This window comes from Mustela nigripes, chromosome 13 (genome assembly GCF_022355385.1).
Source record: "Mustela nigripes isolate SB6536 chromosome 13, MUSNIG.SB6536, whole genome shotgun sequence".
Taxonomy (NCBI): domain Eukaryota; kingdom Metazoa; phylum Chordata; class Mammalia; order Carnivora; family Mustelidae; genus Mustela; species Mustela nigripes.
Window position 1 is genome coordinate 79626615 of NC_081569.1, and position 14366 is coordinate 79640980.

Sequence of the window (14366 nt, forward strand, 5' to 3'; positions counted from 1 at the left end):
TTTTATTTATTTATTTGACAGACAGAGATCACAAGTAGACAGAGAGGCAGGCAGAGAGAGAGAGAGAAGGAAGCAGGCTCCCCGCCGAGCAGAGAGCCCAGTGTGGGACTCGATCCCAGGACCCTGAGATCATGACCTGAGCCGAAGGCAGAGGCTTAAGCCACTGAGCCACCCAGGCACCCTGTATCTTTTTTTAAAAGATTTTATTTATTTGAGCGAGAGAGCACCAACAGCAGAGAGGGTCAAAGGGAGGAAGAGAAGCAGATTCCCCACGGGGCAGGGAGCCTCACAAAGGGCTCGATTCCAGGACCCTAAAATCATGACCTGAGCTGAAGGCAGGCACATACCTGACTGAGCCACCCAGGTACCCCAGAAAATTTAACTATATTAACTTAAAAATAGGGTTTTATTTTTCTAAGATAATAGGAAGTCTGGGAGTAGGAGGTCCAAGCTGGTATAGTAGTTCTGTGAAGTAGTCAAAGACTCCAGGTCCTTCAGTCTTTATGATCTGTTTTCTTTGGTTTTTCCTTTTCAATGTCTTGGTTGTTGCTTCCTGGGTGTTATGTGGCAGCTGAGGGTGAAATCACATCTATGTTCAGAGCAAGAAGGGTGAAATAAATTATGCCAGTCCTAACTGTTCCTTTTAATCATGAAAGCTAAGATTTCCCAGAAATTCCCAGAAAACACTCATTTATTTATGTTTCACTGGATAGAATTAACCTCAAAGGAGGTTTCAAAAGTTAATATTTAAATGATGTTGTCCCCAACCAAAATCTAGATTCTTCTAGCAAAAAAGAAGGAGAAAATGGATATTAGGTTAAGTAGCTAACAGTGTCTGCCACAAATATCACAAGCATGTTGTTACTGACTATTGAATCAAATTGCTACAGTTGACCCTTGAACAACACAGGTTTGAACTACAGAAGTCCACTTATAGGTGAGTTTTTTAACAGACAGTATTGTAAATGTATTTTCTCTCCCTTAATAGTTTTTCTTAATCTTTTCTCAAGCTTACTTTTTTGTAAGAATAACAGTATATAATACATATAGCATACAAAATATGTGCTAATTGACTATTTATGTTCCAGTAAGGCTTCTGGTCAACAGTAGACTATCAGTAGTTAATTTCTTGGAGAATCAGAAGTTACATGTGAATTTTCTACTGTGCAGTGCCCCAACCCCCGTGTTGTTCAAGGGTCACCTGTATTTAAATTGTTAATGAAGGTCACATATTTTGCATCCTGTGCAGCTGGTGATGCCCAGCTTTTTCTTTTATACTGCATAAACCTGACCATGCCATTTTTTAAAGAGGATTTATCAACTCCTTCCACTTTTTGACTATTAGGAATAATGCTACTACAAACATATTTGTATACATTTCTGTGTATACATGTGTTTTCATTTTTCTTTTGTCCATAAACACCTGGGAATAGAATTCCTGGGTCAAATAACTCTATAGTTAACTTTTTTTTTTAAGGCAGGAGACAAAATTTTATATAGAATATTACTTTAATTTTGTTTATGTAGCATTTGAAGAATGTACACACACAAATATTTTTATATAAATGCTTGTATGTGGTTTGCCTTTTGAGGCACTGCTAGACTGTTTTCCACAGCGGTTGCATCATTTTATATTCTTCCCAGCAGTATATGAGGGTTCCAGTTTCTCCAGATCCTTGTCAGAATTTTTTATTATCTGAAATTTTGATTGTAGCCATCCTAAAGTGTTATCTCATTATGATTTTTTTTAATAATTTTTTAATTTATTTGTCAGGCAGATCACAAGTAGGCAGAGAGGCAGGCAGAGAGAGAGGAGGAAGCAGGCTCCCTGCTGAGTAGAGAGCCTGATGCGGGGCTTAATCCTAGGACCCTGAGATCATGACCTGAGCCAAAGGCAGAGGCTTAACCCACTGAGCCATCCAGGCGCTCCTCTCATTGTGATTTTAATTTGCATTTTCCTTGTGACTGATGATATTAAGCATCTTTTAATGTGCTTATTGGCCATTTGTCCATCTTTGAAGAAAGGTCTATTCAGATCCCTTGTCCAGTATTTAATTGGGCTGTTCTTTTAATGTTGAGTTGTTAGAGTAGTTTCTTATTGTGGATCCTAGACCCTTATCAAGTATATCATTTGGAAATGTTTTCACCTATTCTGTGTGTTGGTAGCCTTTGAAGCACAAAAATTTTTAATTTTGATTTTAAATTTAGTTTTAAGTTGGTCTTTTCTTTAGTTGCTTATGCTTTTGATGTCATATTTCAGAACCCATGGTTAGATCTCTGTGTTTTCTTTAAAGATTTTTGTGCTTTTGGCTCTTAAATTTAGATCTTTTATCCATTCTGCATTAGTTTTTATATACAGTATGAGTGAGGTGTCCAACTTCATTCATTCTTTTGCATGTGGCTATCCAGTTGCCCCAGCATCATTTATTGAAGAGATTGTTCTTTCTCCCATGAATGGTCTTGGCAATTTTATTGAAAATTAACATAAGGGAAACCTGGGTGGCTCAATTAAGCATCTGCCTTTGGCTCAGGTCATGATCCTAGGGTCCTGGGATCAAGTCCTGTATTGGGCTTCCCGTTAGGTGGGGAGCCTGCTTCTCCCTCTGTCTCTGCCTGCTGGCCTCACTGCTTGTGCTCTCTCTCTGACAAATAAATCTTAAAAAAAGAAGAAAATTAACAGTAGATACATTGGTTTATTTCTGGACTCTTGCGTTCTATTCCACTGATCTCTATGTCTGTCCTATGCGAATACGACATTGTCTTTACTACTCTTGTTCTGTAGGAAGGCTTGAAATTGAGAAACTAAGTCATCCAACTTTTTACTTCATTTTCCAAATTTTTTTGGGTTTTCTAGGCCCCTTAAATTTTCATATTAATTTTAGGATTAGATTGTCAATTTCCCTAGGAAGCTACCTGGAGCTTGCATCTGATAGGCATTGCATTAAATCTGTAGATCAATTTGGAGAAGATTGTCATCTTTACAATATTAAATTTTCTGATCCTCGAACATGAAATACCATTTATTTATTTAGATCTTCTTTAATTTCTCTCAATAATGTTCTGTATTGTGCAAATAAGTTTTGCACTTCTTTTTTTTTTTTTTTTTTTTAAGATTTTGTTTATTTATTTGACAGAGAGATCATAGGTAGAGAGGCAGGCAGAGAAATAGGGAGAAGCAGGCTCCCTGCCTAGCAGAGAGCCCGATCCGGGGCTCAATCCCAGGACTCTGAGATCATGACCTGAGCCAAAAGCAGAGGCCCAACCACTAAGCCACGAAGGCGCCCCAAGCACTTCTTTTATTAAATATATTCCCTCATTTTTTTTATATTAATGTTAATGGAATTGTTTTCTTAATTCTGTTTTTAGGATTGTTCATTGCAAGTGTATAGATATACAGTTGACTTTTATATATTGATCTTATATCCTGCATTTCTGCGTCCTTTTGAAATGTCTTCATTCTTAGACCACTTCCTTACTTTCAGGCACAATACGATTGTTCAGTCTCATCTCATACTTTATTCTAGCCCAAGATTCAGCCATTTTCTAAGGAGCCCTGGTTGGGTTTTGTAGAGAATGGTATTTAGAAATCAGCAACTGGGAATAAGGCATAGTTACTGCTACTAAGGTGTTAAGAGTTCTTAGGACATCAAAATGGACAGAACCAGGAAGTATATGTGTGTGTGTATATATATATATATATATACACACACACGAATACTTTTATATCTATATTTGACTCTAAAAATCTTCCTTACCTCTCTAGATGAAAAGACAGGTAATATCCAAAACTATTTCATTTCAGAAATACAGGATTCATCCTAGTTTTTTCTTTTTCCCTTTACAAATCTAGAACTTTTTTTTCTGACAGTGAGAAACATGACTCCCAATATCTTCAACATACTTACTTATTTCCTCATTGCTCTTAATTCTTAATCCTTCATGCTTTAATCAACCCCACAACCTTTTTTAAAACACTGTCCTGCTCAGAAGCCTTCCTCACACATGCTCCAAACCCTCAGGTTTTCACACTTAAACGTTTATCTTTGATATCAGATGCATCTTAAAATTGATGGTGTGGGGGCGCTTGGGTGGCTCACCAGGTTAAAGCCTCTGCCTTTGGCGCAGGTCATGATCTTAGGGTCCTGGGATCAAGCCCCACATTGGGCTCTCTGCTCAGCAGGGAGCCTGCTTCCCTCCCCTCTCTCTCTGCCTACTTGTGATCTCTCTCTCTGTCAAATAAATAAATAAAATCTTTTAAAAAAAATTGATGGTGTGTTACAGAATTGTATTGGCAGAATTAATTCTTTCTTGGCATTACATAATGATGCCTCTTGCAACCAACAGTATCTTAGGTTTGAGGAAATACAGGCATACGTTGTTTTAGTGTGCTTCACAGAAACTGCACTTTTTAGGGCCACCTAGGTGGCTCAGTGGGTTAAAGCCTCTGCCTTTGGCTCAGTTCATGGCCCCAGGGTCCTGGGATCGAGCCCCGCATTGGGCTCTCTGCTCGACAGGGAGCTTGCTTCCCTTCCTCTCTCTCTCTGCTTGCCTCTCTGCCTACTTGTGATCTCTGTCTGTCAAATAAATAAATACAGTCTTTCAAAAAAAAAAAAAGAAACTGCGCTCTTTAGAAATTGAGAGTTTTTGGCAACCCTGCATCAAGCAAGTCTTACCAATGCCATTTTTCCAACAGCATTTGCTCAATTCATGTTTCTGTGTCATATTTTAGTAATTATCACACTATTTCAGACGTTTTCATTATTATTATATTTGTTATGGTGATCTGTGATCACTAATAACTTGCTGAAAGCTTGGATGATGGTTAGCATTTTTTAGCAATAGGGTATTTTTTATGTAAGGTATATACTCTTTTTTTAGACATAAGGCTGTTGCAGACTTAAGAGACTACAGTATAGTGTGAACATAATTTTCATAGGCACTGGGAAACCAAAAATTTATTTTGACTCACTCTATTACAATGTTTGCTTTATTGTGGTGGTTTGAAACTGAACCTGCAGTATATACAAAGTATTTCTGTATGGTTATTTAGATACATATTTGCCTAGATGAAATAGGTACATTTCATCTAGATGAGTAGATGAAAACATCAGTAAATTTGATTTAAGAATTGGCATAACTTTAAATTACACTACTTTTGGATGATTGAGAAGTAATACTTCTGGAGTTGGTCATTGAAATTTTGTCTGTGCAGCAAAGGAAATAGGTTGTATTATTACATGACCAGAGCTGTAGAAGACAATATCTACAAAATATAATAAGCATTTTATATGAGAGCCATTTCTGGATTTTTTTTTTTTTTTTTAAAGGCAGGCAGAGAGAGAGAGAGGAGGAAGCAGGCTCCCTGATGAGCAGAGAGCCCGATGCGGGACTCGATCCCAGGACCCTGAGATCATGACCTGCGCCGAAGGCAGCGGCTTAACCCACTGAGCCACCCAGGCGCCCCTGGATATTTTTAATAAAAATGCAGATATACTATTTCAAGCGGTTTTATGTGACATTGTAATTAAAATAGAATTTTATTGGTAACAGTATATCATAACTTTATTAATATATAGGTCCATTGTATCTGGCAAACAAATAACCAGTAACTTCTTCATGACTTTATTCTTTTGGGATTCTTGTTTTTGAGTGTCATTTATATAATCCATCTTTTAAATATGTATATTATCCTCCAGAATCTTGCTCTTATAGTTATCTAAAAGATTCTTATTTATGGTCATCCTTTATTCTTGCTCATAAAAATGAAGTATTTATTGTATTTCTAGGATCTGCGAAATCAGCTCTATGAATCATATTATTTAAATTTTATTTCTGCTATTTCAAGAAGTAAACTGGAAGATATTGCGAATGCAGCATTGGCTGCCAGTGCAGTAACACAAGTAGCCAAGGTAAGAGATTTTGGTTGTCTGATGACGTTTTGTTAATGTAAAATTTAGTATATTCTGAAACTTGTTAATTAACTTAGTGCCTAATTTATAGAGGACCAGATCAACCTAACAAATATTTAGGCTCATTACTTTTAGAAAGAGTTCTGATAATGCAAATTATCTACAGTTTGAACTAGGGAAAATAAACCAAACTAAAGGTACCTATTAACCCAATGAAGTTGAAAGATAAAAACAAAATGCTGAAATCTGTCTTTGTTTTAGGCTAGGATTTGTAATCTTTTTAGTTTAACTTAGAAATAGTTTGACAGGGGCTCCTGGGTGGCTCAGATGGTTAAGCCTCTGCGTTCAGCTCTGTCATGATCCCAAAGTCGTTAAATCAAGCCCCATGTTGGGCTTCCTGCTCAGTGGGGAGCCTGCTTCTCCCTCTTCCTCTGCTGCTCCCCCTGCTTGTGCTCTCTTGCTCTGTCAAATAAATAAAGTTTTTTGAAAAAAGGAAAAATAGTTTGACGATGGTGTTGTTAAAAATTATACTAAAAATATGTTGACATTATTTTATTTATAATCACTGTTGTCACCATTCTAACTTCAGATCTACTTAGGAGAGAGGATCCAATTGCATAGTGTAAGAAAAGAAGGAACTTAGGATGAACCATCCATTCCATATCATGGTTACTTTTTAGATAGGTTCAGCTTAGTTATAAATAAATCTATAAATTTATTCTTGGTTATAGCCCTACTGTGCCCTGTGCTGCTTGAATTTGAACAACACTTGAAATTCTAAGGAATGATAGAGGGCAAATAAAAGACTAAACAACTATTTACTTCCCATTTTTCCCTACTGATAAGATTTAGATAGCCTACTACTACTGATTAGTTTTTGAGGCCTAAATGTTCTTCTTTTCAAAGCTTATCATTAATTTTATATAAAATAGTAGAAATAGTTCTGTTTGTTTAATTAAATTTAATGCATTTCAAAAAGAGTTTTCTTAATTTTTTCCATGATTTGCACCTCTAAAGAACTAGTATAACTTCTTTCCCACTTATAAGTGTTCGTGTTGGAAAAATAGTTATGACTTTCTTAGGAAAATCTGATTAAAATGAATATAATTGTGATTTTTTTTCATCAAAAGTGATATCCCTACCACAATCTTTAAACAAATTTTTATATCTTCTTAAATTTTGTTTTCTGAAAATATTACTCCCCTCCTTGATAATTTATTGTTTAAAGTCTTGCTCATATTTCTTTTTGATATTAACTCCTTATTATTACCCAGGGAGGCTGTCTGCTGCATAGTATAATTTTCTGTTATTGAATATAATTATAATTTTTACCAGTGGTTGATTAAATCAAACCAAATGTGCTTTCAGTATTGGAGAATTGGGGCATCAGGCTGGCTCAGTAGGTAGAACATGTGACTCTTGAACTCAGGGTCGTAAGTTCAAGCCCTACATTGGGGCATGGAGTCTGCTCAAAAAAATATATTGTAAAACTGATTTATAAACCTTTTTCTTTTGTTTCTAGGTTTTTGATCAGTATCTCAATTTTATTACTTTGGAAGATGATATGTTTGTATTATGTAATCAAAATAAGGAGCTTGTTTCGTATCGTGGTATGTAAAAACAGGAATATTATAATTCGTTGTTAACAAAATGAGTTGTACTATAAACAAAAATAGCATATTTGGTACAATCAAAAGCCAGCTTTGTTTATAGCAGTAGAACTCTGAAAGATATTTTAAAGCACACAAAGAAAACACAGAATTCAGACTGAATTCTGTCACTTAGAAGCAACATGTAATAAAGTTGTTTTGTAAGTTCAGTGAAGTACCAATACTGTGACCTGTTAGGTACCACATAGCAGCTTGCCTGAATGATTTAGTCATGGCAAATAAGACAGTATTTTAGTAGTAGGATTCAATGAATCTTCTAGTACTTTGACTCTTGGACAAAACCAGCTTACTCCTCTGTGGTTTAGTTTCCTCATCTGTAAACTGGGGATAGTAATACTCTCTACCTCACAGTTTTTGTGGAAATTAAATGAATTAGTTGTATAAAATGCCTGGAAAAGTTTCTAGTACAGCAGGCATCAACAGCTGTTATAGCACTATTATGGAATGAAGCATAGATGTTTTCTCAAATATAGATTTTTAGACTCCCTTGATTCTTACACCCTGTTCATGCACTAGTGGATTGAATACTGGTGTTTGATCAAATGCTGTCTAACTACCTTTAGAGTTTGTATTCAGTATTTTGGTAAACTGACCATTCCTGGATATTGATTAAAACTAATACACACAATGCATACACACACACAATACCCAAACCCCATTTTATTATCATTGTTGCTTTTTTTTTTCAGAACACTTTTTTGTCCCTTTATCTTTTTAAGTGTACAATACAGTATTGTTGATTCTAGATGCAGTGTTATATAGCAGATCTCTGAAAGTTAATCATCTTGCTTAACTGAAATGTTATGTCCACTAATTATGTCAGATATTTTAGAGAAAAACACAAACTGTAGTAGATATGATTAGCCAGTTCATTCAAATAATCATTAATTTGCTACTGAAGGGTTGAGATGTTTGGGGCTGACTAGAATTTCATTGGTTCCTGAGTGGAGAGTGTGGCCCCTGGAAAGGGGCATTTGAAATGTGTCAGGATGTTTTTGATTGTTATGTTAAGTTTGGCTGTTACTAGCATTCAGTGAGCAGGGACTAGGGATGCTACATGTTTTGAAGTGTGTAAACATGCTCATAACAGAAAATTGTTCTGCCCACAATGCCAGTGGTACCCTGTTATAAAATACTGGACTCAATGTTAAGCTCCCTGAGAAGGGAACATCAGTTTTTTGTTTCTTGAGCTCCATAGTGTGCTGTGTTTTAGAAATTAAACAACATCCCTAAAGGGTATAAGCATTTGTTGAATTGCCTGTGTCAGAGAGTTTTGACAGTAGTTGTTATTTACAGAAGTCTATTTACAGTTAATTGAGTTTTAATTATTAAATTATTAATTATTATTAAATTATTAATTATTAAGTATTTAAGTTACATGTTTAAAGCCTAGTTTTCCTGAAGCCTTTAAGCGAATCTTTTAAATTGTTTTTTATAAATTGTTTCTTATAATATGTTCATATGAAAACAAAGCACCTTATGCTCACTTCGGCAGCATGTAGACTCAAATTAGAACCATACTGATATTAGCATGCCTGCAGTGTAAGGACTACATGCAAATTCATGAGGTATTCCATAAAAACAACAGTAACAATAGCAAAAACACAACGAAGCACCTTAGCTTTTTCTTTGATCAGTTAATTCAGATTGAACAGATTAGATTCTAAACAGCCCCAATTAACAAGCTTAGTCAACAAACTTGGTTCGCTGAATTCCCTTAGTTTAAATTGCATCTGTAAGTTTAGCATTTTCATTTTTAAGTACTTTAAATATGAAGCCAGGCAAATTTATTAATCTAATAAGCAAAATCTGCCCAAATATTCAAGTAACTTTTAATAATAATTAAATTTATAGTGAGTCTAAATTCATTAAACCTTCAGGTACTTATAAATATAACTAATTTTCTTATACCTCTCAACTTAAAGAACCACAAATCTGAAATTATTAAATTTAAAGATAAGTTTAATTTATTAATTTTAAAGTATAATTATATGGCTAATTACCCAGATTCTCAGTAGTATATTTATAATAATAACAGATTGTTCTCTGTGCACTTTACAGTGTAAGTTCATTTACTCTTCCAAGTAACTTTGTGAAGTAGGTGGTATTATTACTTATATTTTCCAGATGAAGTAACTGAGGCACAGATACTGAGTAACTTGATAAGGAAATGGCAGAAGCAGATTACTGAACCAAGTCACTCACTCCAGAGTCAGTGCTCTTAACCATTCCATAATTATATGCCAGATCCTCTCAAATGTCTCAAGTGCTTCAGCTGATAAACAGATTGGTCTGAACATAATATGTTACTGTCTTGGGTTTTATTTATTTCCCCTACTTTTCATGCATTGCAAATTTATTTATCCTTTTAAAGGAAGCAGATTTTGTCTCGTTAAAGTCAGGGTACTATCTCCAAGTTGTTGTTAATATAAGGGAGTTGAGGTTATTGATGGACAATGTTCTGACTCTTCGAGTCAGTTCTTATTTAGAGGTGAGAGACCGGGTATAGAATCTAAGGGCTGGAGGTTTCCATTTGGATTTTACCTACACCATTGATTGATGGAATGAGCTGAGTATTTCCCTAGGTTGGTGTTCCTTGAATTTACGTAATTAACATTATGTCTTTTGGCCATTTCTGTCTTCTGATTTGAATCTGCAACACCAAGTAGCAGTATATTTCCTCATCCAGATTCTATATTGCCTGGTTGAATTCTTCATTAAGTCCTCTGGATGGTTCATACTTTCTTTAAATACTTTAATATATACAGTTGGATTCTGCTTTCCTCTCATTCAAATTCAAGTTGTATTGAATTTTATATTTGTTTTCACATTCAGGGTGTTGGGAAATTTAAAATATTATGTAGATGATATTTTAGTCTGGTCAGTCTTTTAACAATCATTTATTGGACATCTACTTGTCAGATACTAGGCCTAGGTATTGTGAGAGATGGGAGGAGGAGTTAGGCAAGGTCTTTGTTAAGTATAGTCTTTTTTCCCCTAAGTGTAGGCCTAAGAACCACCTGAGGTGCCTGCCAAAATTGCAGATCTCATAGAATTATCCAGAATTATGTATTGAATTGAATCCCTGGGGAAAACAGTTAAGAATCTTGAATATTTAATAGCTTCCAGAGAGATTTTCATATTTCTAGAGTGATTCAGATAGCCACTTAAGTTTAGAAACCATTTTAGTACAGTGCAATACATCAGAAAATAAGTTCCTATAACTTACTATAATAAAAAAAAAATGATGTGGGACACTGGTCTTGTGATAATTAATTTGTGTTGTCCTTTCTGGCAGTAGTTGGGTAATAAGTTCAGTAGTTTCTTGAGGCTATCTAATGTTTGTGAATAAAATTATGGAATAGGATATTTATTTTTTTATTTGCTCTGACAAAAATTTTATATATATTATGTGGTAGATTTTTTTCTTAGTACTAGTCTGATGTTGATACTACTCACTGCTATTGATACTGAAGTGCTGTGGGTTTTTTTAAAGTAGTGTAATTTTTGATGGATACTTGTTCACTTTAAAGTGTAACACATGAAAAATTTTACTTGTTTGAGTATTACAAATGTTATCAAGGCATAGAAGTTTGGTAACTTTTTCTCTGTATGTTATTTTAGCTATTAACAGGCCAGATATCACAGACACAGAGATGGAAACTGTTATGGACACTATTGTTGACAGCCTCTTCTGCTTTTTTGTTACACTGGGTAAGTTCAAAATATTTAATATTCCATTAGGAAAGTTTCAAATACACTTTTTTTTTTAAGATTTTTTCTTTATTTATCTGACAGAGATCACAAGTAGGCAGAGAGGCAGTCAGAGAGAGAGGAGGAAGCAGGCTCCCTGCAGAGCAGAGAGCCCAATGTGGGGCTCGATCCCAGGACCCTGGGATCATGACCTGAGCCGAAGGCAGAGGCTTAACCCACTGAGCCACCCAGGTGCCCCTCAAATACACTTTTAAGTATAGAGATAAATTTGGTTATTAAGGCACACTCCCAAGGTTCCAGAAAACACTAAATTTACGTATACTGTTAATTCACTATACTCAGAATTTTAAACATTTCCTTTGGTACATCTAAATTTACTTACAGCTACTTTGTGTTCAGTATCTAATGTGTGATTTTATGCTTTACTATTACTATTGGATCTGTTTAGAAACCTTATAACTGTAATTTTAATTCTGTAGACACTGAAAACCCTAGTTGAAATGACCCTTAAACTAAATTATTGAAGTTTCTTCATTTCACAAATGAGAAAATTGAAGAAAAGAGAGACACCATGAATAGTTTAGGATATAAACAGAGGTTTGAGGAGAATTTACATGTAAGCTTTGGGGCTCCCTCCTTTCAGGGATTTTTCTCCTTTAATTTCCAGCCCTCAATATCAATCTTTGATTCCTCAGCTCGTTATGTCTTCTGTTTATGTTTTCTGCTTCAGCTCTTTCTCCTCTGTGCCTTGCAAGCTGAAAAGTACCCTCAGGAGAAAAGCTGGTTAAAAATGTATCTCCTTTTTCAAATATATCTCTTCTATATATATATATAAAACGAGAGAAATATATATATTACACACACACACACACCCCCCCCCCCCCCCCCCTCCCCCCCCCCATACTCCCCGCATGCTTTTGAGTACCTTCAAATGAGGTTGTTGTTTATTGCTTTAAAAAGAGCACATTGATTTACAACTTTTAATCTTTTTTTTTTTTTAAAGATTTTATTTATTTATTTGACAGAGAGAGATCACAAGTAGGCAGAGAGGCAGGTAGAGAGAGAAAGAGGAGGAAGCAGGCTCCCTGCTGAGCAGAGAGCCCGATGTGGGACTCGATCCCAGGACCCTGAGATCGTGACCTGAGCCGAAGGCAGCAGCTTAACCCACTGAGCCACCCAGGCGCCCCAACTTTTAATCTTTTAAGTAACCTACTATTTTGCCATCCTACACACACTCCAAAATTTCATTGAATGCTGGTTTTTTGTAGACATTAGCTTATTTTTCCATGATGATACATTTTTAAGGTAAAGGTGATTGAAAAAGAGAAGCATAAAAGACCACTGAAGTGTTAGAGCAACCTTTATTATGTAAAGTATCAGAAAGTGATTTTTTTTCAGAAGAGAAATTGAAACTACTGCCAATCTGATGTAGAAGGATGTCAACAAAAAATGAAGTGGAAAAAGGCAAATTTAAGAATAGTATGTATAATTGTATATTACTGTATTTTTCTTTTTTGTAGTCTTCATTAATGTATTTATTAAGACTACATATAAAAATAATCTGAAACCATCAATATCTAATTTTTAATGGAGATTATTTTAGGTGCTAGAATCAAAGGGTTAACTTTATACATTTCTAGTATCAGAATCTTATATGACAAGCATGTATAACTTGGAAGAAAACGTTTTTTATAAAATTTGCTAATATTCTACAGTTTTACTTTTCTAGTTGAACATGCTTTGTATAGAATCTAGAATGCAACGGTTTTAGCATATAAAGATTACAGTGTTCTCAGTTTGTTTTCTGAGGTTTTCAGTGCAATTGGGTTTTTTCCTATCGTTTTAGGATTTCAACCTTTGATAAAACTTGGCAATAAAGAAAGAGAAATTAAGAGGTCTAATGAGCTGATTCAATAATGAACTGAGGCCACGTTTTAGGAGCTTTTCACATTGAAAGAATATGTTTTTTATCTTTTAAGTTGATTTTTTTAAAAAGACTATAATAGTTCATTGTTAATTTGTTAAATCATGAATAATAATACCAAACTGCTAAATTAACTTATCTCTCTTCATTCTTTTCCATTAAGTCAAATTAAAGTGATTCCTGTGAGCAAACTTTGAAACTGCCTGTAGGGAGTCAAATCCTAATTTAGTTTTAATTCATTGAAAAAAATCTGGTCACACTGATATGCCACTACCATACAGAAATGGCCTTGTTTGTTTTTTTTTTGACTCCCTTATATTTTCTCTTTGAATGGAAGTGTCCGTTTCTGAAATCTTGCTTTTACTCTTGAGATGATAAATCCTCATGTTTCTAGCCTGAAATTTTATACTTCTCTTATATTTTTGATGGTTTGGTATTTTATTTAAGTATCCATTTTAATTATTAATGGCTGAAATCATTGCTAACATCTATTCTTAAAACAGGTGCTGTTCCTATAATCAGATGTTCAAGAGGAACAGCAGCAGAAATGGTAGCAGTGGTGAGTTCATACAGATATCCATTGATGACAAATAATATTCTATCAGTTGTTTTCCATAAATACCTCAGGTGTTTTTGTTAATATTAAGTATATGATTGCTGTGGGTTATATATTAAATACTAAAGCAGATATTTGTATTTTATAACATTGGGTTTCCACCAAAAATTTAAAAATGGTCATTTTTTGCTGTTATGTGATGGAGAAAATGATTTACGCTGACATGTTATTCCAGCTGTTTCTTTTTTACTAAAATGTATATTTGTCTTTCTGCCTTGTTTCTCCAAGTAGTTTTTATACTTATTTGATCCCCGGATCATTTTACATTTAACTTCACTTAGGAAATGTTTATTGGCGATCATAACCATTTTTTTAAAATTTTTTATTTTTTATAAACATATACTTTTATCCCCAGGGGTACAGGTCTGTGAATCACCAGGTGTACACACTTCACAGCACTCACCAAAGCACACACCCTCCCCAATGTCCATAATCCCACCTCCTTCTCCCAAACCCCCTCCCCCCAGCAACCCTCAGTTTGTTTTGTGAGATTAAGAGTCACTTATGGTTTGTCTCCCTCCCATTCCCATCTG

The 14366-nt window shown here is 34.8% G+C and overlaps 1 protein-coding gene across 2 annotated transcripts in view; it reads left to right on the forward strand.

Moving 5' to 3' along the window:
• The window catches only part of SCFD1 (sec1 family domain containing 1), a 108206-nt gene that overhangs the window by 12803 nt on the left and 81037 nt on the right, over window positions 1-14366 (forward strand). For both annotated transcript variants that reach the window (XM_059371238.1, XM_059371239.1), the window contains exons 5-8: window positions 5787-5909; window positions 7432-7519; window positions 11204-11293; window positions 13721-13776. In XM_059371238.1, coding sequence (XP_059227221.1) covers window positions 5787-5909; window positions 7432-7519; window positions 11204-11293; window positions 13721-13776 — 357 coding nt within the window. The remainder of the gene's footprint in view (window positions 1-5786; window positions 5910-7431; window positions 7520-11203; window positions 11294-13720; window positions 13777-14366) is intronic.